Raw genomic sequence first — 26,803 nt, 5'->3', positions numbered from 1 at the left:
TCAAACTTTCTACTTCTGAATTTTATGCATTCTGATATTTGAGACTGTAGAAGTCTTATTTCCTTTCGTAATAATGACTTAGAAAATGCATGTGTCCCACTGTTTGTCCAGAATTAACTACAACTTTTGTCTAGAATTAACTACAACTTTGCACATTAACAGAGATAAAACCTTATCCTTCAATCAATGCCACAATCCAACATTTAACCAGTAGGGCTTCTTATGTGGAATAGACTACCTAATGCTTTATACTTTGCATTTAAATCTGTGTGCTTTTCTTTGTAAAATGATATATCAACAAATACTGGTGCAGTTCTTCATAAAAAAATGAATGCACAAAATTATACAGCAGCTCTGGCCACATTTAAAATTAAGATTCAGAAAAGTGCAGAGAAAATGACAACAGTCCAGCATTTGTTTTCTTTGCAGCCATGTACAATTTGAGATAATATGCTTCTGCTGTGGAATCTGTTAAAGGAACAGACAACACAGTACTTTTTATTTAGAATGGATTTGCATTGGTTTTGCATTTTGCATGGTGATAGCCTTTTGTAGTATTTTTTGTATCCTACCTGTGTTCCTGGAATGAATTAAGGTCAGTATTCAGAGGATGATAATCTGGATTATTTTTGTAGAGTGAGACTGAAACTTCATTGCAAATATTACATAATACTCTCATCAAATAATAACAAAATAAGAGAAAAACAGATACAGGTATTTAATAAGGAAAAACTAGACTATAGAAGATACCAAAGCCAGTTAGAATAGCAGAGTTGAAGTCAATTTTGTTTTTAAAATGGCTGTACACCGAAGAGTTTAATATTAGTTTTCTTTGAATAGTGGCACTATAGGTGATTTGAAATTTTTTGTTCTTTCAAAAGGTTTTTTATTTTATTTTTCCACGGTAAACATGTGCGACCTTGCAATTTGAAAAGCCAATGCTTTTTTTAAAAAAAAGATAATTCCACTGTCTCCAACTCCATTTTATGCCCCCCCCCCCAATTTTCCATTGACCTCTTAGTGTTTTTGCCTAGTTTTCTTGTTTGCATGCTTCTTTGCTTTTGTTTTCTTGTGTTTCCTGATTATGATAGAAAACGTCCTAGTCTTGCTTTAGGTATGTAAATCAAGGAGTGAGTTCTCAAGAAGACAAATATGATTTGCGACATCCCTGGTACCCATCTCTGCATTTCTTATCTCTTGTTAACAGCTGGAACAAAGCCAATTACTATCATTTTTGGGGTTTTTTTCTTTTATTTTCTAAATTTCGTGCAATCTTAATGTCACCATGTGAGAAATATTCTCAACCACTGCTAACGAGAACATAGAGGGAGAGAATGAGGAGGGATAAGACCATTGACATTTGGGTTCCATTAAATTTAAAAATCACTTTATTTTTCAGTACTACAAAGAAACCCATATTTGGTGAGGAGTGGATTTTATTTTTATTTATTTATTTTTTTAAAGATTTTATTTATTTATTTGACAGACAAAGCTATCGAGAGGGGGGAACACAAGCAGGGGGAGTGGGAGAGGAAGAAGCAGGCTCATAGCAGAGGAGCCTGATGTGGGGCTCGATCCCAGAACGCCGGGATCACGCCCTGAGCCGAAGGCAGACGCTTAAGGACTGCGCCACCCAGGTGCCCCGAGGAGTGGATTTTAAGGAAAAATTCACATGGTACAATTTGCAAATAACTTTTAATCCGTTAGTGGCATCCATATTTTTGTAGCTAGTAGGTTAATTACCACCACTGTTAAGGTTTCAAATGTTCTTGACACATTACAAAAAGCTGACTAATGAAGGAAGTAAGGAGAATCTCTATGAATTATCCTAAACAAACATATAATATATTGTTTGAATTTCTGTTCTGAGCTTCTGTGTCTTTTAACAATCTTATGAAGTATGTTTCAAATAACAGCAGGTAATCACCAGAATGGGCGTGAATGACTTGTGGCAAATTTTGGAGCCTGTTAAGCAGCACCTCCACTTGCATAATCTCTGTGGGAAAACCATTGCAGTTGATCTGAGTCTCTGGGTATGTGAAGCACAGACGGTCAAAAAAATGATTGGAACAGTCATGAAGCCCCACCTCAGGTACAGTAAACATCCTTAGGACGTAAATGTGTGATTGCATAAGCAGGTAGTGTCTTGGTGTTGTTTCCATTATGTTTCTTTGTTGTTGCTGCTTTACATTTTGGGATTTTAAACTATATTAACATGTCAGTCTCTGCCGTCTCGAAATCGATGGCTCGTAAAATTGAGCTCCAGATTCACAGACCTAGCTGCCTACTTCCCATATCCACTAGGATGCTTTGGTGACTAGAAGCCAGAAATTTGGGAACCATTCTGTTTGACCCCTTCTTACATCCAATCTATCAGGAAGTCTTAACAGTTCTACTTCTAGAATATTCCTTGTGTTCAGAAACTTCTGTTGATGTCCAGAGGCAGCATCTCAGTGTGTGACACCTACTCTCTCATCTGTACTGAAATAACATCTTCATGAGTTTTCCTACCTCAGCTCCTGGCCTCCTTCTTCTCTAAACCATCTTCCACGTAGCACTGAGAACCGTCATAAATCTCGCTTGCTTAAAAACATTCAGTGGTTTCTCAGTTCACTTGAAATATGAATACATAAAATGTGATTGCATGTGACCTTTTTTTTTTTTTAAAGATTTTATTTATTTATTTATTTGACAGAGATAGAGACAGCCAGCGAGAGAGGGAACACAAGCAGGGGGAGTGGGAGAGGAAGAAGCAGGCTTACAGCGGAGGAGCCTGATGTGGGGCTCGATCCCACAACGCCGGGATCACGCCCTGAGCCGAAGGCAGATGCTTAACCGCTGTGCCACCCAGGCGCCCCTGCATGTGATCTTTTTGATACTAGTCTGATGTTGTTACCATTATGTCATATTGTTATGTTGACTTTTGCTATCAGCATATGATTATTAATGGATCACTCATTTTTATATTTAAGGAACTTATTTTTTCGTATCTCCTATTTAACACTAATGGATGTAAAACTGGTGTTCGTTATGGAAGGGGAACCCCCAAAGCTGAAAGCTGATGTCATAAGCAGGAGGAATCAGATGCGATATGGGCCTTCGGGAAAAACATGGTCTCAGAAAACAGGGAGATCACATTTTAAATCAGTTTTGAAAGAGGTGAGTGTTTAGATATGACTCAGTAATTCTGATTTGAGTTAGAGAATACATTTTACTGAGATAAAGGTTGTTATATCATCATCTTTAATACTCACTAAACTTACTGTAACTGGAAGGCCAGTGTGGACAGAGAAGAGAGTTTATATTCTGTAGTGAAACTGACCCAAGTTCAAGCCCGGCTCCTGCACATAGAAATTCTGAAATGATGAGCAAGATTTTTAAATTATATCTGCTTCACTTGCCACCCTGTCCAAAGAGGATAGTAACACTTTGCAGGGATGTGGTGAAATTAGAAAACAAAATCAACAAACCCAATATCTAAAGCGACTACTACATAGTAGGGAATTGATACATGTTACCTGTTATGACATCTTCAGCACTTAAAGAATTTCCCAGAATAAAAATCTAATTATCTCATACTTCACTCATTCGTTCTGGGGGACACCAGAGGGAGAGGGAAAGAGAGAATCTTAAGGGGGCTCCCTGTCCAGCACGAAGCCCATATAGGGCTCAATCCCACAACCCTGAGATCGTGACCTGAGCTGAAATCAAGAGTCTGACGCTTGATTGACTGAGCCACCCAGGGGCCCTCACAAATGATTTTTATCTTGGACTTTTAGCTTAGCATACGATACCCATATATCCCTTTCGCCACATTCTATCCAAATCCATAACTTGTAATGGTTGTGCAACATGTATGAAATACTACAAAAAAGCAATGAATCATCCCCCCATGATTGTATATATGTTTACTTGTCATTCTTCTGTAATATTTGTGAAATTATGATGAAGATTTTTTTGTATACATAGTTTTTTCTTGTGACTGGGATTTTCAGATAAATTACCCAAAGTGGGACGGATAGACCAAAGTTTAGGAATGATTTTATAGTTCTCGCCAATCACTTTCCACCAGCACAGATATGAGATATGTAATTTCAGTACACCTGAAGAATATGTGGTGGTAGGAGGTTTATCTTTGTATTATTTAGTATACAGAAACAAAGATAATTCTTTATGTGATACATATAAATACATATAACACATACTTAATAGGTATTGGTCTTTTAATGGTGAGGTTAAACATTTTAGTTTTTAGTGTCTCAGTTGATAAATGGCCTTGTGTCCTTGCCTGACAAATCTTTTGAGGTTTTAATTTTTTGTTGTTCAAGTTCTTTATGTTAAAGATACAAACTTTTATATTTGCTTTTAATTTATATCTCCATTTTTCTTTCCTTTCTTTTTTTTTTTTTAAAGATTTTATTTATTTATTTGACAGAGAGAGCAGGAGAGAGCACAAGCAGGGGGAGTGGCAGGCAGAGGCAGAGGGAGAAGCAGACTCCCCACTGAGCAGGGAGCTCGATGCGGGGCTCGGTCCCAGGACCCTGAGATCATGACCTGAGCCGAAGGCAGATGCTTAACCAACTGAGCCACCCAGGCGCCCCCGTTTTTCTTTTTAATTGTGGTTAAAATTTTCCTTTCTGGGGCGCCTGGGTTGCACAGCGGTTGAGCGTCTGCCTTCGGCTCAGGGCGTGATCCCAGCATTTTGGGATCGAGCCCCACATCAGGCTCCTCTGCTATGAGCCTGCTTCTTCCTCTCCCACTCCCCCTGCTTGTGTTCCCTCCCTCGTTGGCTGTCTCCATCTCTGTCGAATAAATAAATTAAAAAAAAAATTAAAATTTTCCTTTCTTTTCAAATATATTACATAAAATAATAATCATTTTTCTCTTGAAATTTTATTTTCTATTCATATTGTGATTTTAAAAAATAGTTTTCAGTTAGTGATTCTTCCACCATGATGACTGTTAGTAGCTGAAGAAAATGTCTGTACTGAATTCTAATTATTTCTTACAGAGTCTGTTCCTGGAAATATCTATGGTCCACATACTCAGGGCATGAAATACCCAGTATAAAGCAACAAGATGTCCATCTCTTCTTGAGAAAATTGCTCCATTTCTGTTTGTTTATTGCAGTAATTGTGATGTTCCTAAGCACTTTGTGTCAGTGTTCAGTGTTGCCTGAATGAATAAAAACTTCATTTTCATATATCTGTACCTTCAGTTACTAGGCCCTACTTCCTGTTAACCTACTGCCATCTTTTAGGTATAAGCATGACACACAAATTAGTTTTCCTCTAATACTACCCCACGTGACAGACTTAGGGTAAGGAAATTTACAACCAGCCTCATCACAAATTCTGTGCTGGTTTTTGAAGAGTTGGAATGACAAATAATGCAGGAATCTGAAATACCTTCCAAACTCTTCTGTTTATTATGAGAGGACCTTTCTTTCTTCCTTTCTTTCTTTCTTTCTTTCTTTCTTTCTTTCTTTCTTTCTTTCTTTCTTTTAAAGATTCGATTTATTTATTTGAGAGTGAGAGGAAGGGAGCGCAAACGGGGGGAGGGGCAGAGAGAGAGGGAGAAGCAGACTCCGCACTGAGCAGGAAGCTGGACATGGGGCTTGATCCCAAGACCCCCCAGATCATGGCCTGAGTTGAAGGCAGGTGCTTAACCAACTGAGCCACCCAGGTGCCCCTGAAAGGACATTTCTTATCTAGAGGAAGGCAGACGTAATATCTGTAACAAAACTATCTCCCTTAAAGTTACACAGCCAGAGTCCTGGAAAGTACTTTTTTTTCCCAACATAGTACTTTGTCTTTTTGAACCCTGTCCACCTTGGGCAACATCTGGCAGAGATTTTTATTATGTAATATAGCATGCAAGCAACCAGTTAAAGCAAAAGATGATATTTGTAGCATCAGTTTCTAGAAACTACAGGTAAAAAGCCTCTTTTCCTCACCATACCCAGTATTCTCATTGTAATGTGCATGCACAACAAGAAAGAATGCCCTAGGCTATAAGGCTAGACTACAAGCTGTTCATCTGGGTTCAACTCATAACACAAAGGAAACTCACAGAGGATTATTTATAAATCAGCACATTGATAGAAACAACCTACACAGACATTTGACTTCTGGGAGCAAATCAACAACTGGTCCCTATGTGGTTTCCCACAACATGACAGTTTCATTGTACGGACGTGATAGAGGGAAAGAAGAGAACTGTAAGGTCTCAAGTAAAATTTGGTAATAGCATCTTCTTTGGAAGAGCTCATATTAAGTTGCCCATCATGTGAGAAGAAGTTTTGTAGTTTTGCAGATGTAAATTTTAATGTGATTAATTATTAATCATTTAAAGATATTTCTTTTAAATCTTGATATAACATTGAACAAAACAGTGAAAATTGAATATTTAATGCTTTTTCTAAAGTGTAATTTTTAAAAAGATTTTATTTTTTAGAAAGAGAGAATGAGCAGGGTGGGGTGAGGAGGGAGAGGGAGAAGCAGACTCTCTGCTGAGCAGGGAGCCCAACTTGGGGCTCAATCTTAGGGCCCTGAGATAATGACTTGAGCCGAAAGCAGACGCTTAACCAACTGAGCCTCCCAGGTGCCTCTAAAATGGAATTTTTATTTATTTTTTATTTTTTATTTTTTTTTAAGATTTTGTATTTATTTATTCGACAAAGATAGAAACAGCCAGCGAGAGAGGGAACACAAGCAGGGGGAGTGGGAGAGGAAGAAGCAGGCTCCCAGTGGAGGAGCCTGATGTGGGGCTCGATCCCATAACGCCGGGATCACGCCCTGAGCCGAAGGCAGACGCTTAACCGCTGTGCCACCCAGGCGCCCCTCAAGTGGAATTTTTTAATTAATTTTTAATTGAATGTGGATTGCTTTTTAATTGACATAATTTTTTAAGCTTTCTTTATAGAAAATTTTAAGTCAATATAAAAGTAATCCATCATCAGTCTTAAACAATTATCAGCTCTTGGCCAATCTTGTTTTATCTGTGTCCCCACTCACTCCCTGCTCCTATGTCATTCTGAAGTAAATCCCACATATGATATTGCCTCGGCCTCAATATTTCAGTATCTTTGTCTAAAAGATAAGGACCCTTAAAAAATAAAAACATAACCACAATACATTTCTTATTGTCACACCTAAAGTTTAGCAATCGTTCTTTAATGCCCTAAAGTATTTAGTATTCAAATTTCCAATTGTTTCTTAAATATCACAATCTGTAAAACAATCTAAATAGTTACAATTAATATTTGTAATACAGAAGTCAACCACTGAAAAAATAGCAATAAAATAATGTTCTTAGATTTCTTGCACCTATGTTTTCTTTTCAGTGTCTTGATATGCTGGAATGCTTAGGAATTCCCTGGGTCCAAGCAGCTGGGGAAGCTGAAGCCATGTGTGCTTATCTTAATGCCAGTGGTTATGTAGACGGCTGTCTCACCAATGATGGGGATGCTTTCCTCTATGGTGCCCAGACTGTTTACAGGAATTTCACTATGAATACCAAGGTACTTTTCTTTCTTTTTTTCAGCATTTGTTTCACAAACTACCTTTTTAAAAGGGATTATTAAATGATTAAATGAAACAATATGTGTAAAATACTTACCCGTCATGCCTGGCATATAGCAGTTGGTAAATGAAATGTTATAAATATTGACACATAGTTCATTTTCTCTGAAATGTGGATTTCTCTTTTAAGGGCTTGATTTGTTTCACATGATGTAATTCTAAATCAGTTTCAATAATGTGTTATAAAAATGCATATGAAATGTCTTGCTTTGACCCAGAATTTCCATTTTTAGTAATTTATCCACAAAAACACCTCTAAGTATGCAAAAAGAGATGTACAAGGATGTTAATTGCAGCATTGTTAGTAATTACAAAAATGTGGCAAACCACCCACATGCCCATTTCTTCCTTTTTTTTTTTCTTTAAGATTTTATTTATTTGAGAGAGAGAGCGCAAGCACACATGAACAGGGGGAGGGGCTGAGCCTGGAGCCTGACACTGGGCTTGATTGCAGGACCCTGAGATCATGGCCTAAGCTAAAGTCAGCAGCTTAACTGACTGAGCAACCTAAGCGCCCCTCAAATGCCCATTTCTAGGGAATGGTTAAACACAGCCATGGTTCTCAGTTAGAGAGGTATTGCCAGGGGAAATTTTAGTTATAACTAGTCAAGGTTGGGCAAGGGAGATTATAGACATTTGATAGAATGGAGCCAGGAAAGCTAAACCTCTTGCCATATGATTCTATTATTATCTCTCTGAAAATGCTAATAGTGTCTCCACTGAGAAACATTGCCTCAGAGTCCATTATATGTAATAGCAAGCAGTCATTATAAAGATAGTATTGGGGCACCTGGGTGGCTGAGTTGGTTAAGCAGCTGACTCTTGATCACAGCTCAGGTCTTGATCTCTAAAAAAATTTAAAAGATTAAAAAAATAAATTAAAAGATATGTATTATTGATATTAAAGACATATTGGTGAGCAAAAATGTTACAAAATAGCACTTTTATATAATTCTAAATATAGCTAATAATAATAAATATTTGTATATATGTGTCAAAGTGTTTTTTGAAAGACTATGCATGAGAGGGAGGCAAACCGTAGGAGACACTGAACTCTAGAAAATAACTGAAGGTTGCTGGAGGGGAGGTGGGTTTGGAGGGAGGGGATAGTTGGGTGATGGGCATTAAAGAGGGCACTTGATGTCATGAATCCTAGGTGTTATATGCACTGATGAATCGCTAAATTCTACTTCTGAACTGATAAAAAAAATATGCACTACAATACTAACTTTCAACATTGCAATTATAGGGAATGTTTACTTTTTATAATATTCACTTTATAGTGTCTAATTTTGTAAGGTGAAAATTTTTTGTAGACATCAAAAGAAAAAATAAAAAGGAAAATTTTGACTATTATTATAGTTTATTTTTTAAGCCAGTTTTGAAACTATGACTTTATTTCTAGATACTGAAGTGTTAGATTCTGTGAAGATTCTGGTGATCAGGATAATTTTTTCCCAATTTGACTTTTAGGAATAATTAAGCATTTAGAGACAGATTCTTTTTTGTAATGTTTAATGTATAAATGTTTACTTTTTGAAGATTAAACTAAATCTGTACTTTCTTCTAGGATCCGCATGTTGATTGTTATACAATGTCATCTATCAAGAGTAAACTAGGTTTGGATAGAGATGCTCTGGTTGGACTAGCCATATTGCTTGGCTGTGATTATCTTCCAAAGGTAGGCTTAGATTATTGTATTTACTTACTAGTCACAGTGTGTCTTTCTTGATACCTTACATGCTGAATAAATGTAGAAATAATGTGGGTATCTGATTAAGAACCTCATTTAGAGTATAATTTTAGGCATAATAAACAATTTAGTAACAAAAATAATCAGCATTTCAAGTGACCTTAAAACACTGGCTCATTGTGACACTGAATGTGATAAACGAGAATGGAATAATAAGTAGGCCCACAGCTTGAATATCAGTAAACCATTACTCTAGACTAAGAGATTCACATTCAAGTTTTACTACCATTTTTTTAAAAATACAGGAATTACTCTTTTCTTGTGTCATGCCAATATGAATTTCTACCACTGTTTTGTCTATTTTTTGGTTTTTAATCTTCCTTGCAGCTTTCCAACTGTGCACGTGCTCAGTATTATTACTGTTGCTAGGCAACATGATTATTGGGGTAAGCCATTCATCCTTCCTTGCCTCTTAGCATTGCATTGAGTTTTGTTCATGGAAACATTTTATTTAAGATGCACAGTACGGTACTCTGTAACAAATAGGTATACTAGTAGGTGAGTGATAAAGAATTACAAGGAGAACCCCATTCTAAATATATTTAAAAATATGGAATGCCTTGTATTGTTCTAACTATGTAGTCCCATCATTATGTCCCTACTGATCATCTCTGGGTTCTTACTAAATCCTTCATTATACTGTACTATCCCCAAGAGAAGTCTAACAAAGGATGACATCTCTCTTTTTTTTTTTCCACCAGAGTTTAGGAGAGAGGAAAAAATAGCAGGATTGTAAAATTATTAACCATCATTTCTAACTTATATCATCAGTGACCAGAGAGAGAAATCACTTTTTTTTAGCTTGTAGGAAAAAGAAGCAGGAGGAGGGAAACTTTTAAATAACACAAAAGTAATTATTTTATTATAATGCTCATTCTGAAATAGAAGATTCTTATTTCCCATATGTAATTATATCATAATTAAAGTCTAGAAACAGCCAAATGTTGAATGTAAGATAAAATTTGCAAAATTAAACTCACAGAAACCAATTTTAGCTACAGTGGTGTTACATTATGTATTAACCTTAGCTATTTTGGCGTTTTCTCTCCTTTGTAACGCAACTGGTATCTATTTTGTTCTACTTAAAGATTTTTACCACTTATGGACTAACATGATTCACCTTCAAAAAACTTAACATGTAGCTAAGTGCTAATATAAGGAGGGTGGTTTACAAAATATCTAGCAACAGGTATGCCAAAGACATGGGCTGTAGCCATGAAACAGACTTCTGGGGACCACTATTATTCCAGGTGCTACCCCTTTAGTAGCTGATCGTGAGTGTAAGGGGGTCGGGAAGGGGATTCAGGCTGGAGGGAGACCCCTTTGCCAGCAGGCACTTAGGATGCTTGTGCAGTGACTATTTACTAACCAATTTGGAAATATTTTAACACTGGTATGTCTATCCCAGTGCATATTGGCTAAATAGCAGCCCTGCTTATAAGGATACATTCATAAACTTTTATAGGAACTGGAAGACTGGACCAGAAATTATCATGCAAATATACATTTATTAACATTTTTTGTGTGTGTTGGCAACTTAACACTCATTTTAACTTTTCTTAAGCTATTAATTTCAAGAGTTAACTTGGAACTCTCCTTTGTGCTCTTTTGATGTCTGGGTCTTTAAATATTAAATCTTTAAGTAAATGAACATGCTTTTTCTGATCAAAAATACAACCTCAAGTTAGGTCAAATTAAAAGATTATCAGAATAATTAACATAAAAAGTGAAAGCCCTCTAAAGTTCTGTTCCTCCCTCCCTTAAACGCTCTCAGTGGTTTAGTGTATAATCCTGTGACTTTTTGGTTTGCATAGATTAACAATGTCATAGTTATTTTACTTACAAATCTAGATCACAGGGTGGCTATTCTGTAATTTTTATTTTACAAGTGGCAAGGTATCTTGCACATCTTTTCCTATCATTACATAATTACCTTATTCTGTCAGCCGCACAACCTCCCATTGGATGGACATGTCATGCTTTATTTCTCCATTCCCCAATGATTAACATTGGCATTTCTTTTTCGCTTTCTGAAAGGGAGTCCCTGGAGTTGGCAAAGAGCAAGCATTAAAACTTATATGGACTTTGAAAGGGCAAAGTTTACTTCAAAGGTAACTAAAAATTACTCTTTTTTTGCGACATTAGACATTTAATCTTGTTGAACTGAGTGTGACTATTACAAAAAGCATTATATTATTCTTTCCAAAAAAGGATTTTGTGTTTTTATTTTTATTTTTATTTTATTTTATTTATTTTTTTTTTTTAAAAGATTTTATTTATTTATTCGACAGAGATAGAGACAGCCAGCGAGAGAGGGAACACAAGCAGGGGGAGTGGGAGAGGAAGAAGCAGGCTCATAGCAGAGGAGCCTGATGTGGGGCTCGATCCCATAACGCCGGGATCACGCCCTGAGCAGAAGGCAGACGCTTAAACGCTGTGCCACCCAGGCGCCCCTATTTTTATTTTTTTAGAGGGGGAGAGAGGGAGAGAGAATCCTAAGCAGGCTCCATGCCCTTCGCAGAGCCCCACATGGGGCTTAATCTCACAACCCCGAGATCATGACCTGAGCCCAAATCAAGAGTCAGATGCTTAACCGGTTGAGCCACCCAAGCACACCCTGGGTTTTGTATTTTTAAACTGATCTATATTTTCATTTAAAATCACTGATTTCTTTAAAAAGGATGTTATTATTTATTTATTTTAAAGAGACAGAGGGTGCACACATGTGCCTATGTGAGTGGGGGGAGGGGCAGAGAGAGAGGGAGAGAGAGAATATCACGCAGACTCCACTCTGAGCACAGAGCCTGACGTGGGGCTCCATCTCACCATCCTGAGATCATGACCTAAGCCAAAACCAAGAGCTGTTGCTCAACTGACTAAGCCACCCAGGCGCCCCTGAAATCACTGATTTTGAGGATGGCCAACTGGCTCAGTCAGTGGAGCATGCCTTGATCTTGGAGTTGTGGGCTCGAGTCCCATGTTGGGTGTAGAGATTACTTAAAAATAAAATATTTAAAAAAATTTTTTTTAAGATTATTTATTATATTTTAGAGAGAGAGTACTGGGTGTAGGAGGGAGGGGCAGAGGGAGAGAATCTCAAGCGGACTCCCCACTTGGTGCAGAGCTGGACCTAGGGCTCAGTCTCACAACCCTGAGATCATGACCTGCGCTGAAATCAAGAGTCACGGGTTTAACCAACTAAGCCATCCAGGCACCCTGCAAAAATAAAGTCTTTAAAATAAATAATGATAATAAAATAAAAACTGATTTTTGTTTATTCTGAGATTTTCCAAAGAAAAGACTATACGTCCTAAGCCGTGCTGTGTTTTTTTCATTATTAGGTCACTACAGACACAAGCAGTAAGAGGCCAAACGTGTTTATTTATAACCATGTACTTTTACCATAGTAATTAAATTTTTATATTTAAATTTTATATTTAAAATTATTTTTGATATAAAATATTTTGATATCATACTTATTCTAAGTGCAATGCCTGCCATATTGCAAATATTTAATAACATGTAACACTTGATCACAATTTTTACTTGAGTACCCTTTGTTCTATAGCCACAGAGTGTGCTATTTAGTTTTGAAAGCATGTGAAGTATATTTACTTAATGAAAGCAATGGTTTATGTTAATGTTAATTATAAATTAATATTAATGATAATAAAGTATGGAGTGAATAAGAAGGAGCTCCTTCAGCTATAAAGCTACTGGTACATCTAAGATTTCAATGAATCTGTTACTGGTTCATCAGAGAGTACTGTGCCAAAGCAGGAGAAAACAGTATACTTTGGCATGGGATCATTTGGGGATTGTGAAGCATAATATAAAGAACGATCTAAAGAATAAAAACAAGATATGGTACTCACTACAAATCATCCTTATTGACAGAATTTCAGCAAATACGTGCTTAAAATTACCTTATCGTTATGTATCATTCTGATTTTAATTAATTGAGACTGACTTTCCCCCTCTTTTGTCTTCCACATTTAAAGTTCTGTTTATTTATCCAGCATCTATTAATGCTAATTTTTAGCAACCTCATATTTGGTCTTTGTAGTAAATGAGTCAGAAATTCCAAATGCCTAATAATAACTCTTAGTACCAAACACTGCACAATGAACTGAAGAATTTAGTTTTTTATTAGACCTTTAACTTCTGTTAAGTAGAGGAACATAATTCAGAGCACTTGTGTTTTATGAGGAATACTTAACTATCCCCTTGGTGGCTTTATGTTGCCTAGAACTTTAGCCAAAAATAAAATTAACTTTTACTTAGTAGAAATCTTAGCAGATACACATTTTCCTTAAAATCAGCCATTGAACAGGCAATGTTTTGCAGTTTATGTAAGAGATTAAGAAAATGATAATTTCAGATGATCTAGATTTTTTAAACAGTTTTTACTCAGAAACTAAATGTTCTATTTAGATTTATACTTTACCCTTCATCCCTATTCCCGATACAGGAAAATGTTCATGTACATGATTCTATTTGTTTTATACTCACACAGAGAAAAGAGATCAAAAAGACACATACAAGTCATTCTCCCTACGTATTGCTGCCTAACTTAAGCTTCTCTAAAAAAATACTCAAAAACTGAATGAATATATGAATACACACATATGAGTACATGGATATGAGTACTTACTCTTTTTCTCTTCTCCTGATCCCTCCTTTTCCCTCCCTCTTTCTCCTGCCTCCTCCTTTCCCTTCCACTCCTCAGTCTTCCTTCTTTTTTTCCTCTTTAACTGTCTAATTCTCTCTTCCCCCTGTTGCAATTCTGTTGTCCTTGGGGCCGCGTTTTTAAGTTGAGGTACATAGATTGAGGGTTTTCCCAGGCTGGGCCAGTGACTTTAGCTACCATCAAAGAGAAAACAAGTGGGCAGGTAAGGAAGGGAACAGCATAGCCTGACATTTGAGAGCATGGCATTTTGGTGACCATGTTTTTGTGTGTGTCGTTTTCCTTTTAACACCATTTTCTTTTATAGGTTTACTCAGTGGAATGAGGAATCATGCTCTGATCCACAACCACTAGCTATTAAAAAACTGGCCCATTGTTCTGTGTGTTCCCATCCAGGTAAGCAGACATAGGGAACGCTATCTCTAGAACATTAGTGTCTGATACCCACATGTCATCCTGTTCTTACAATACTTGTTATGTACCTGTCTTCCTCAGTAGATTGAAAATCCTCCGTGCCAGGAATTGTGTCACATATACACTGTAGGCACTCAATAATTGTTAATTGAATGAAATAATGTGATGTAAATGATAAATATAGGATATATTTATCCTATATTAAATGATATCCTATATTAAATGATAAATACAGGATGAGTGCAATTTCAAATTACATAGATGTTAAAATTATGTTTTCAATATCGAAATTCATTTAAACAAAAAAATATATCATATTGCTAAGTCTTAAGGGGAAATTGGACTAAAACCATTTGTTTATACTTGCGTAAAGACAGTGACTTAAAACTAATTTCTAATACATGTTCATTATTATTGAAAATAACTTCGTTCCCCTTCATTAGTCTTGGTAAAAAAAAAAAAGATGTCATTAGTGTACTGGATCAGAAACAGCTTTCACTCCCAGGTGAGGGTAGATCTTATTAACTAATCTTTTAAAAGAAATTCTTGGGGCTCCTGAGTGGCTCAGATGGTTAAGCATCTGTCTTTGGCTCAGGTCATGATCTCAGGGTCCTGGGATTGAGCCCTGTGTCAGGCTTCCCACGCAGGGCGAGTCCGCTTCTGCTTCTCCTTCTCCTTCCTCCCCCCCAGCTCATCCTCTCTCTCACTCTCAAATAAATAAGACCTTTAAAAAATAATAGGAATAAAAATTAAAAATAAAAGAAATTCTTTATTTGTCTCAATATGTGTTCATAAGCATTGTCAAATTATAGATGAAATCATGGATGAAATAAATGTTTTTATAGAATACTTTATAAATTCAATTCTGTAGTTTTTTGATACTTTATAAATGATAGTTTTAGTTCCTGTCAATTATGTGTGCTCTTCTGTATTCTCAAAACAATGTTAAAAGTGGTCATGCTTTCCTTCGAAAGGGAACTAGGGCCCCACACCTCTGCCAGAGTCATAATTCATTCATGTTCCAAGCACAGTTTTAAAGTAGCTGTGCAGGTTACTGAGGGCTAGACACTAGCAGAGGTAATTAACTGTTATATTCTTGTAATATTCTCATTAAAGAAACATTTCATGAGTTATTCTGTTAAGTAAATAATTTTTTTAAAGATTTTATTTATTTATTTATTTGAGAGAGGTGGGGAAAAGCACAGAGGGAGAATGAGAGGGAGAAGCAGACTCCCTGCTGAGCAGAAAACCCAGTGTGGGGCTTGATCCTGGGACCCTGGGATCATGACCTGAGCCAAAACCAGATGCTTAACGAACTGAGCCACCCAGGTGTCCCATAATCTTTTTCAATGCCAGTAATTATATCCTACTTTTCTTGCATGTAGCTACCAAATAAACCACAAAGTTTTCTATTGTTGATTATTGTAAAATTATAATTTCTAGTTACAAATTAACAGTTTCAGATAGAAGAATAATCTATAGAAACAACAGAAAAAAGTGTCATGTAAGAGTAATAGCTCAGGATCTACTTTGTCTTAAGAATTATTAAAGTATGCATCATTCTATTCAACCTAAATGTACTGGAACCTTCCTATATGCTAAGGACTTTGGTAGGCAGTACTCATTTTTAAAAATTTGGATAAGGGGGAAAAAAAAGGATGTAGAAGGTAAATCTAAAAAGCAGTGAAAGTCATACTTCTCTGTGTTTCCATAAAGGTTCACCTAAGGATCATGAACGTAATGGATGCAAACTCTGTAAAACTAATCGATATTGTGAACCACATGATTACGAATACTGTTGTCCTTGCGAGTGGCACCGTACGGAACATGATAGACACCTGAGCACAGTAGAGAACAGCATTAAGAAGTAAGTTCTTTTTTTTAACTCCCTTTTTTCTGTCCTGACCTATTTACACACCTCTACTTGAATTATTTCCACATAACCTTCTCCCATGTCTAAATGAGTAACATTTCACAAAATCCGTTTTTTGATTTAGTTCAAATATTAGGCTATCTCAGAAGACAGTGATTTAATAGTTATTCAGAGAGAAGCTTGATGACTGGGATATTATCTGAGGGCATTTTTCATTAAATGAGCAGAGATTGGATGAAATGAATTGAGTCTGTCTAAAATTGCCTGATTATATTAACAACATGTATGTAATTTATTTTCAGAAAAGCTTGCAGTTGTGAGGGATTCCCATTCCATGAGGTAATAACTAATAATTCAAATGTACATCTTATTTCAGAAGTTCTTTTAAAAAGTTCGAAGTCTGAATTTCTATTTTATTTTCTCTTGCTAGGTTATTCAAGAATTCCTTTTGAACAAGGATAAGTTGGTGAAGGTAATCAGGTACCAAAGACCTGATTTATTATTGTTTCAGGTATTGGAAAATAAATACTTACTTTACGCTATGTAGTTGGGTACTAGGAAGATAAGAAGGGATAATCACTTTGGTCTGAGGGGAGATTTAATACAGCTTTGAGTGCACATGTATTTTTCAGCACTTATTTCTAATCTTCATTCCTTTGCCACATAGGAACCGTACTTTGCAGACCACAAGACAAACCATAATTATGCCATTCTTTAGAAGACACCTTATATACCATGTACAGATTCATTGTATTCAGGAAGATATTGGAGGTAGGGCGTAATACCCAGAGAATGTGAGGATCAAGTATGTTGTTATAAAAGGCAGTGTAGTTTACAGGGGCAATGGGATTTTTTTTTTTTTTTTTTTTAGTATAGTTGACACACCAGGTGTACAACTTAGTGATCTGACAAGTTTATACATTATGCTGTGTTCACCAAAGGGCAATGGGATTTTTAATCAGTGACCTAACTTTAAATTTGGACAGTGTATCCCTTATTATGTGACTTTGTATATGTGTTATCCTCAAAATAGGAATAACATTACTTATTTCATGAAGTCACTGTGAAGATTAAATGAGATTATTTATAATAACCCCAAATATAGTGGCTAGGGAAACAGAGTAGTTCAATACATTGTAAGTACTTGTTGCGTGTCCCTACCAACAACAGTAATACCGATGCAACCAACATTTATTGAACATTAAAATTTGCTATCATATTTAACACATTACATGTAACCTCACTTAATCGTTATAATCTCTGAGTTGGATTATATTTTATGATGGAAATCCTGAGGCTAAAAAAGATTAAGTAATTTATCCAGCATCTCGGAAATATCATGCTGGGGTTCAAACTGACAGCCCCCACGCTTAATCCTTATGTGACATTGCCTCCCCAGGAGGCTCGTTGTTCTTTCGGGGAATATTCTCACTGATACCACTGTAACTAATGTTAATTCTGTAATAAAAAATGATATTACCTGGGAGTGCTATTTGTCTCCAAGAGATAACAAAATCTTGTTTTATTTGTTTTATATTTACAGAGATTTACTCTTGAAAAAATGGAATGGCCCAATCACTATGCATGTGAGAAATTGTTAGTGCTCTTGACCCACTATGACATGATAGAAAGAAAGCTTGGTAGAAGGAATTCTAATCAACTACAGCCAATTCGGTAATATGAAGAATTGTACAAAGAAGTCTCTGTGTTTCCATCTGAGTATCTTATGATCTATATAATAATCTTATTAATACCTTTAATAATCTTAATACCTTTAGTAGTGGGATATATAGCTTTTTGTTACATAAAAATAGAGTAAAGGTCTAGTAGGAAATATTTAAAGTTTATTCAGGGTTTGTAGTCAAGATAACAGTAAGTTCATGTCTTCACACACTTTTCTGCTTCAAACAAGTAGTAATAACAGATTATTAAAAGAAGTAAATATAAAATGATATAGTCAAGCATAACCATAGTACTACTTCAATGAACCGGAAAGGGAACAAAAATGTAAAGTGAAGGGAGGGACAGAAACCGAGAAATGGTAAAACTCAGAAAAGGGTATAGGAGTATTCATTGTGCTATTCTTGCAACTTTTACAAAGGTTTAAAAATTTTCAAACTAAACGCTTGGGGGGGAAGTATCAAAGAAAAATGATAAACTACAAAGGAATGACAGTCAGATAGCATACATCTTTCATGACAGTAATAGAAGCCAGAAGTTGCTGGAGTAACATTTCAAAGCTGTGAGTAAAAATAATCAGCAACCTAGACATCATAAAGCCTTACTTACTGGTTGATGAATAAATCACAGATCCTCGCTGAAAGCACTGTTAAAGGATGTACCTAAGCAAGAAGAAAAATGAACCCAAAGGGATGATGTGGATAACAAAAGACAGTGGTCAATCAATAAAGAAAAATCAATAAAATGTATTTAGCTAATTTAATAAACTAACTGGAAAAATATGTATATAAATAGCTGCATAATGCTTGATTAATATACAGTGATGGTAATAAACTAAAACAGAGTATGCATGTAAACAATTAAGGGTAACCACTAAAACACCAGAAATGCAATCTCTGTCTTTGAAACCAATACATAAAATAGGAAAGTAAGACTGTCAAACTAAAAGATTACAGGAAGGGGGAAGTAGCAAAAAAAAGTTGGGTAACAGAAAACACAAAATAAGTTGTATAAATGAGTCCAGCAAGATCAGTGATCACAATAAATGTAAGTGATTAAACTCATCTATTCAAAGGCATTATATTGGATAAATAAAATTCAGCAATATTCTGCTATTTATAGGGCATGTGCAGAATAAAACTACACAAAATCTGAAAATAAAGAGATTTAAAAGAATACCATGTAAAAATTTATCACAGTGATGTAGCAAAATGAACAGAATCAAAATAGACTTTAAAAGAAAAATCATTATTATGGAAAAAAGGAATGTGGAATAAAAATGAAATGTACTGATAGTATATTACAATTATCAACTCTATGCACCTAATAATAATATTATCTTTCAAATAAATTAGTCAAAGGAATAACTATGCCATAATTCTTTACCATATTTTTAGAATATTATAAAAATAGAACAAAAGTCAATGGACACTGAATAATTCAATCTACAAATTGAAAATTTCAAAATAACTCCTGTAGCTGGACCTTATTAGAAGTATTTGTTTTTCAGAATTGTTAAAACCCGGATCAGAAATGGAATTCATTGCTTTGAAATAGAATGGGAAAAGCCTGGTATGTATTCACTCTAAGCAAAATTTGTAACATTTAACCATGTATGTATAGCAAATATTGTATACATATGTAAAACATGTATATACATGTGTATATACATACATATATGTACATATATACACATGTATATACATATACACACACACAAACACACGTACATATGAAGAAACATATGCACTGAAGATTGATTTCATAGTGTACCTGTGCTATTTAAATAAGTTTTGGCCAATTGTAAATATTAAAAACTTAAGTAATTTTATCTTAATATCTTACGTTGACATTTCTATTATAATTGATGTTTAAGAATATAATATGGAAGTAGTTTTGGTCTATATTTGGTCTGTATTTCTGAAGAAAATGCTGCTGCACACAGTCTTGTCATTGGATTTCATTGTGTAGTTGGGTCTAAAGAAATCAGGGTTGCTGCATAGCACCTGAGGTACTCTTCCTCTCCTTTCTTTGTATCGTTTTCATGAGAATTTATAGTTGTCAAACTACTCTTATTTTGCTATAGACAAAAATGCAGTGAATTCTGAATTAGCTCCCCAACTGAAGGCAAGGAAAGCACAGATCATTTATAAGGGAAAGTAATCCCAAATTCATTTCTATTTGGCTTTGAAATTCGATTGTGTGATTCTAGGTGAATGAGTGAGGCAGTAGATTTGTCAGAGTTTAAGTTGTAGGTAATTTTGAAGGATGAAATTATAAGGAATTAGATAAACTATTCTAAGCAATACTAGGAAAATAGGAAGCTGAAGAATTTTGGGGACTGTTTAGCAACAGTTCCACCAACTGTAGTATATTTTCAGGAAAGAAAAATCACATGAACCCAGTTTGGCAGTACACCTGTGTTCAGAACTGAGTATTGTCAGGGCCTCGTGGGTGGCTCAGTCAATTAAGCGTCTGCTTTCAGCTCAGGTCATGATCCTGGAGGCCTGGGATCAAGTCCCATGTCTGGCCCCCTGCTCAGCAGGGAGCCTTCTTCTCCCTCTCCCTCTGCCACTCCCCGTGCTTGTGCTTTCTCTCTCTCTCTCTCTCTCTCTCTCTCTGTCAAATAAATAAAATCTTTAAAAAAAAAAAAAAAAAAGAACTCAGCGTAGTCCTTTGTGAGTGCTATTTCTTAAGGGAAAAAAATGTACCCCTAACCAGTTTAACTAAGAAACACTGTAAGTTCATCTGTTTCTATTGTTTGTACTTTAAACTCATCAACTGATATTTCCATTATAGTGGCTTCTCACGTGATTTTTCCCTCACGTAGGGAAATAAACATAAGGATCTAGTCTATTTATCTATCATATTATAAATTTACATGCAAACATTCTCATTTTCATTTAGCAGCGCTTTTGAGTCCAGTGAGCCTGGGGGTATCTTCAATTCTGTTCTTTTCAGGAGCCATCACTAAAGAAAGTTAATGTTGGAGTTTTATGAAACTGTCTATTCCCATTCTTTATCTGGAATTTTAACACTTATTATACTAAATTAAAGGCAACCAACCTTATCTAAGCAAAGTTTTTAGCCTGTAGGTATCATCTTTAGAGCAAGACAATTTAAAGTTCTCATTTTGAAAGGACTCTTTTTCCAGGTCTTGCCAGGCAGAAGAAAATCAATTCTGTACTAGTATTCACGGATTATTAAAACAGAGATATTGTAAAGCAAGATCTGTAATGACCTGTCAATTTGTGCATGACTTTGCTTACCTGGTAACCTTAGTTACCTAGAAAAATTGAAATTTATAAATCTGCAATTAAAGCTGTTTTTACTGTATTTTTAATCTTTTAGAACATGCTATGGAAGATAAACATGGAGAACTGGTCCTACAAACAATAGAAGAAGAATCATTGTTTGAAGCAGCTTATCCTGAGATTGTTGCTGTTTATCAAAAACAAAACTTAGAACTGAAAGGAAAGAAACAAAAAAGTGAGTATCACATTTGATAGCTATTTATGCCATGCACGAATGTTATGGAAGAGTTACCCATTCTATTTGAATCTATCTTGTGTAACTTTTACTGTAAACTCTATAAAATCAAGAGTTAGGATTTTACTCTTGCTTTTTTGTCTTGATACCCCTCTTTTTTAAGACACAAGTAAACCATTCTGCTCTGTCTGCTAACTTAACCAAGTGTTAATAGTAATTGTACTAACGCTTGTTGAGCAACTAGTATGCATAACATGTTTTTGATTATAAACACGTTTTCTTTATTTCCTAGAACTTGATGAGGGAAACAAATTCAATTATGACATTGTTTCCAAGAGAAAATATGTTATAATATTTTATTAAGAATTATGTTGTTATGATTATTTATAACACAGTTTTGAGGAATGCACTGAGACAAAAAAGTCAAAAATAAAAATTACTCATGCAGAAGATTTCTGATCTGAACTCTTTTGTTTGTTTACTCAAGTTAAGGAAAATCAGAGTATTTGAAGTATTGTATTTTTTTTTCTTTCCAGGCATGAAAATTAAGTCTAAAGAAAACAATTGGCCAGAACCAGATAATATGATGAATTTCCAGTCACAGATGACTTTAAACCCCATATGTGAAGTCTTTCCTAAGCAGAATTCCAAGTTAAATTTGGAAATTACCCCTGATTGTGCATTACCCCAGAAATCTATCTCTGCATCATTGAATAGCTTGGTTTTACCTGAAGATACCCCCTGTTTGAACACACAAGAGAACTTAATGTCTTCTCCGAGACCTTTGGCTATGCAGCAAGTTACAGCTGTCACTAAGTCTCTAATTCCAGAATCTAGTCAACCTGGTACCTCAACCAATAACGTATCGGCGATTGCTGATCTACAATTAAGCACCATTGACTGGGAAGGTACTTCTTTTAGTAATTCTCCAGCTATTCCAAGGAACACTTCCTCTCATGGTTTAAAATCAGAACTTGAAACAGCCATTCCTGGAAATTTTAAAAATTTCCCAGAAGAATCATCATGTGAATCAGAATGGTGCACCACAAGCATTAATAAAGTGTTGGATCAGGGTCTTCGGAAGACTAACCCTGAAGAGCATCTACTTTCTGGCATTACTCATTTACATCTTCAGGATTTGCCTTTAAAGGAACGAATACATATAAAATTATCATATCTTCGGGACAATGCACAACCAAATGTTGACCTGAAAACTTTGTCCCTAGTTACCATAAAAGAATCTTCTATTGCTAACAGTGGTTCGGATTGTCCATCACATCTTTCAAAGGATCTTCTAGGAATTCATTTGCAAAATGAATCTAGAAAATCTAAAGTTCTAAAAGGAGACCAGCTACTTCAAGAAAACTATAAAATGAATACTTCTAAATCTTATTCTGTCAATAACCCAATAGTAAAGACCTCCAGTGTTAGAGCTGGACCACCAAATAATGCTTTAGATCATAGTAGAAAGGTTGGTGTGCAAACCACTCAGAAAAGTGTAATGAAGAAGAGCGTTTGCCTTGACAGACATTCCTCTGATGAAGAAGGTGTCCCAGTGTTTGAGAAAGCTAAAAACACAACTCAGAAAATGAAGCATAGTTCTCAGAAGCATAACCCAGCCCAGTTCAAGAAAGATGATGCCAACAATTTGAGTAACCCTAAAATACATATTAAAGAAACTGAACAGTGTGTCCAGGCTTATAAAACAGCTGGAAATGAAGAATACTGTTTCCCGGAGGCAGCTAAAGTTTCTCTGAGTTTTCTACAGTGTCATAAGGACAAAAGTGACTCTGGTACTTCTTTGGATAGTCCTCTTCCTTTATGTCAAAGATTAAAACTAAGGTTCCAAAACTTGTGAAATGGAATTAAAAACATTTAATTATAACTTAGAATTTTAGTACCATCAGCACTAGCAGAGGCAGAGGCAGAATCTTTACATTTGGCCTAAAAATGTAACATGATTCTGTGTATCATGAGACATTTTTCCATTTTAATTAAAATTTTAATAAAAAATATCTAAAACTTTGGTTTTAAAAGATGATCCTTGTGGTTAAAACTAAAGATATATTTTTAAAACACACTTTTACCATTTTTTATATCTTTATTGATTTTTCTTTAGTTAAAGTTTTAAAATGTTAGTACAGTACTAGAGTAAATGCTTCATCCATTTGCTCACTTTTGTTCATTTCTTCCACAAACCTCTAAAGTTTTCATTTGTATTTCAGCTTGTTCCCATGAGAATAACTCTTTGTAATTGCCTACACTCCCTCAATGTCTTCTGTTGTGCCTTTCCTGAGAGTTTTATTTTCTCTCAATATGAAGATACATTTAGTGTGCTCTTCCAGTGTTGGTAACCTTACTCTCTTTGTGAAGGGCAAAAATGGAAAAGGAGGAAGATGCTCAGTATAATTACTAAAAATTGTGGTTGTAATGGCTGAAAAAACTGGGGAAAGTTACTTCTTACATAACCCCAGGAGTTCACAGGTATGCCAAATGGAAAAAAAATTTGCAAAATAGAATGTATAATGAGAAAAGACTTAGAAATTTGCTCAGGATCACACAACTAATTAATAATGGTGTGGGAACCAGATTTCTTGCTTCCTAATTTATTGGCTTTTCTGATTTTTTTTCCATAGCACTTTTTTTCTTTCCTTTTTAAAAAATGATTTTGTACTATATTGACTTCAGTAACTAAATATTAAATTGTGCATTAATTTATTTAACATTCAAAAAGTCTAGAGGTAACCAGATTGGAAAATAAAAAATAAAACTGTTGCTATTTGCAGATGAGAGGATCTTTTATTCAAAACTCTAACAAACCCACTAGAAGCTATTAGAACTAATTCAGCAAGATTGCAAGATACAAGATCAATTGTACAAGATCAGGATACAAGATCAATACAAACATCAATTATATTTCTATGCATCTGCAGTGAATAATACTAAATGAAATTTAAGAAATTCTGTTCACAGTAGCATCAAAAAGGATAAAATACTTTGGAATGAATTTAACAAAAGAAGTGCAAAATGTACACTCTGAAAACTACAAAATATTGTTGAAAGAAATCAAACCTAAATAAATGGAAAGACATCCCGTGTTCATGGATCAGACAATTTGATATTAAGATATTTCCCAAACTAGTTTATAGAGTCAAGGTCATCTCAATCAATTTCAGCTGCTTTCTTTGCACAAATGGACAAGTTGATTCTAAAATCCATATGGAAGTTTAAAGGACACAGAATAGATAAAAACAATCTTAAAAAAAAGGGGGGGGGGAGGACTCACCTCTCCTGATTCTGATTTCAAAACTTTCTACAAGGTTTCAGTAATGAAGAATGTGTTGTTGTGGCATCAAGGTAGACATACAGATCAATGGGATAGAATTGAGGGTGCAGACATATGCTCTAACATTTATGTTCAATTGGTTTTCAACCAGAGTACCAACACAACTCAGTGGGGAAACAGTTTTCTTTCAGCAGTTCTACTGGCACTACTGGATATCCATATGTAAAGGGATGAATTTTGAGCACTACTTCGTACAATATGCAGAATTAACTCAAAATGGATCAAAGATCTGGTTGTAAAGTATAAACTCTTAGAAGAAAACATGAACATAAATCTTTGTGACTTTGGATTAAGCAAGAATTTCCTAGATAAGACACTGAAAGCTTAGACAACAAAAGCAAATACATTGTACTTCATCAAAACCAACAACTTTTGTGTTTCAGGGGATACTATCAAAATGAGACAACCATAAAAGAGAAAATATTTTCAAATCATGAGTGTGATAAAGGACTCGTGACTAGAGACACATGTCTAAAAAGCTCTAACAACTCAATAATAAAAAGATAAATTAAAAGTGAATAAAATACCTGAATAAACATTTCTCCACAGAGGATGTACAGATGGCCAATAAGCACATGAAAAAACTCAAATTTATTATTTATCAGAAAAATACAAATCAAAATCACAATGAGATACCACTTTACACCCAATAGGACAGCCAGACAGAATCATAAAGACAAGTGTTGGTGAGGGTGTAGAGAGATTTACATTCCTACCAGAAATAACCTACTGGTAGGAATGTAAAATGGAGCAGCCATTTTGGAAAAAGTCAGGTGATTCCTCATATCGTTAAACATAGTTACCATATGATCCAGCAGATCCACGCTCAAAAATACACCCAAGAGAAATGAAGATATATATCCACCAAAAAACTTCTACACAAATATCCATAGCCCAAAAGTGGAAACAATCCAAATGTCCGTCAGCTGATGAATGAAAAACAAAATGTGGTATATCAATAGAATGGAATATTGGCAGTAAAAAGAAAAGGAAGTACTGATACCCGTTACAATCTGATGAACCTTGAAAGCATGCTAAGTGAGAGGCCAGTTGGAAAAGATTACATATACGATTCAACTTATATAACTCTTTATAGAAGCAGAAAGTAGACTCATGGTTACCAAGGCTATGGGAGTTGGAGCAGAGGAGGGGAGGTTGAGGAGGGAGAAGGGGAAATGACTGCTAATGGGATGTTTTTTGGGGCGGAGTGGGCAGATGAGGAAAATGTTCTCACGTTGATTGTGGTGATGGTTGCAAAACTCCAATTTACTAAAACCATTGAATTGTGCAATTTAAATAGATAAATTCTGTGGTATGTGAATTATATCACAATAAAACTTTTAAAAACAAAAACAAATTGTAGAGAATTTTACCTGTCCAAACACCTTAATATCTAAAAGGTTAATATTCCAACATCTCCCACATGTGCACTGCCATTATTATTTTATTGTTTTATAGAAAACGAGTCCAGAGTAATGAAGAGATTTTCCCAAGATTGGATATAAAACTTTGGTTTATTATTCTAGTATTTATTACATTATGCCATGTTTTAAAATTAGATTCAAATTTGAAATACTTTTGAATTTTTTTGCTTTTTCTGAAGTTATGATTTTGGTTTTTCAACATTTCACTAAAAACATATAAAATACTTTGAATCAAGTTTAACTTTGTTTTAGAAAAGTGTCATGTTTGTAGAGCACTTACTATATATGAATTCCTAGGCAAGGGGAGTCCTAAATAAATGCAATCAGTCCTCCCCTCTCAAGGATCCCACCTATCCTAATTGAACAGATATATATACATACATATATATGTATGTATTTAAATCAGTGGTTATTCTTAAGTGTTATTTGTTTTTTAAGGTAGGATTTTCATGCGGTTAATAGAAAAGGTGAACTAGTACAAAAAATAGAGAATGAATAAGTCAATCTCCTTTCTATTCTAATGACTGGACCACAATTCTTGCATCTAGAGGCAA

At 35.1% G+C, this 26,803-nt stretch overlaps 1 protein-coding gene across 1 annotated transcript in view; it reads left to right on the top strand.

Annotated features, from left to right (window-relative positions):
- The window catches only part of GEN1 (GEN1 structure-specific endonuclease), a 31,974-nt gene extending 5,694 nt beyond the window's left edge, over nucleotides 1–26,280 (top strand). Inside the window, exons 2-14 of the mRNA XM_045807114.2 lie at nucleotides 1,917–2,092; nucleotides 2,973–3,159; nucleotides 7,346–7,522; nucleotides 9,154–9,264; nucleotides 11,374–11,447; nucleotides 14,331–14,419; nucleotides 16,154–16,304; nucleotides 16,613–16,649; nucleotides 16,741–16,821; nucleotides 17,854–17,984; nucleotides 19,501–19,562; nucleotides 21,342–21,479; nucleotides 22,016–26,280. Coding sequence (XP_045663070.2) covers nucleotides 1,932–2,092; nucleotides 2,973–3,159; nucleotides 7,346–7,522; nucleotides 9,154–9,264; nucleotides 11,374–11,447; nucleotides 14,331–14,419; nucleotides 16,154–16,304; nucleotides 16,613–16,649; nucleotides 16,741–16,821; nucleotides 17,854–17,984; nucleotides 19,501–19,562; nucleotides 21,342–21,479; nucleotides 22,016–23,337 — 2,721 coding nt within the window. The 5' untranslated portion in view covers nucleotides 1,917–1,931 and the 3' untranslated portion in view covers nucleotides 23,338–26,280. The remainder of the gene's footprint in view (nucleotides 1–1,916; nucleotides 2,093–2,972; nucleotides 3,160–7,345; nucleotides 7,523–9,153; nucleotides 9,265–11,373; nucleotides 11,448–14,330; nucleotides 14,420–16,153; nucleotides 16,305–16,612; nucleotides 16,650–16,740; nucleotides 16,822–17,853; nucleotides 17,985–19,500; nucleotides 19,563–21,341; nucleotides 21,480–22,015) is intronic.
- The last annotated feature ends 523 nt before the right edge of the window (nucleotides 26,281–26,803 follow it).

The sequence above is a fragment of the Ursus americanus genome, chromosome 7, assembly GCF_024610735.1.
Source record: "Ursus americanus isolate L20-20 chromosome 7, mUrsAme1.1.p, whole genome shotgun sequence".
NCBI lineage: Eukaryota > Metazoa > Chordata > Mammalia > Carnivora > Ursidae > Ursus > Ursus americanus.
Note: the sequence above shows the minus strand (reverse complement) of the source record. Positions and strands in the feature narration are given on the sequence as shown.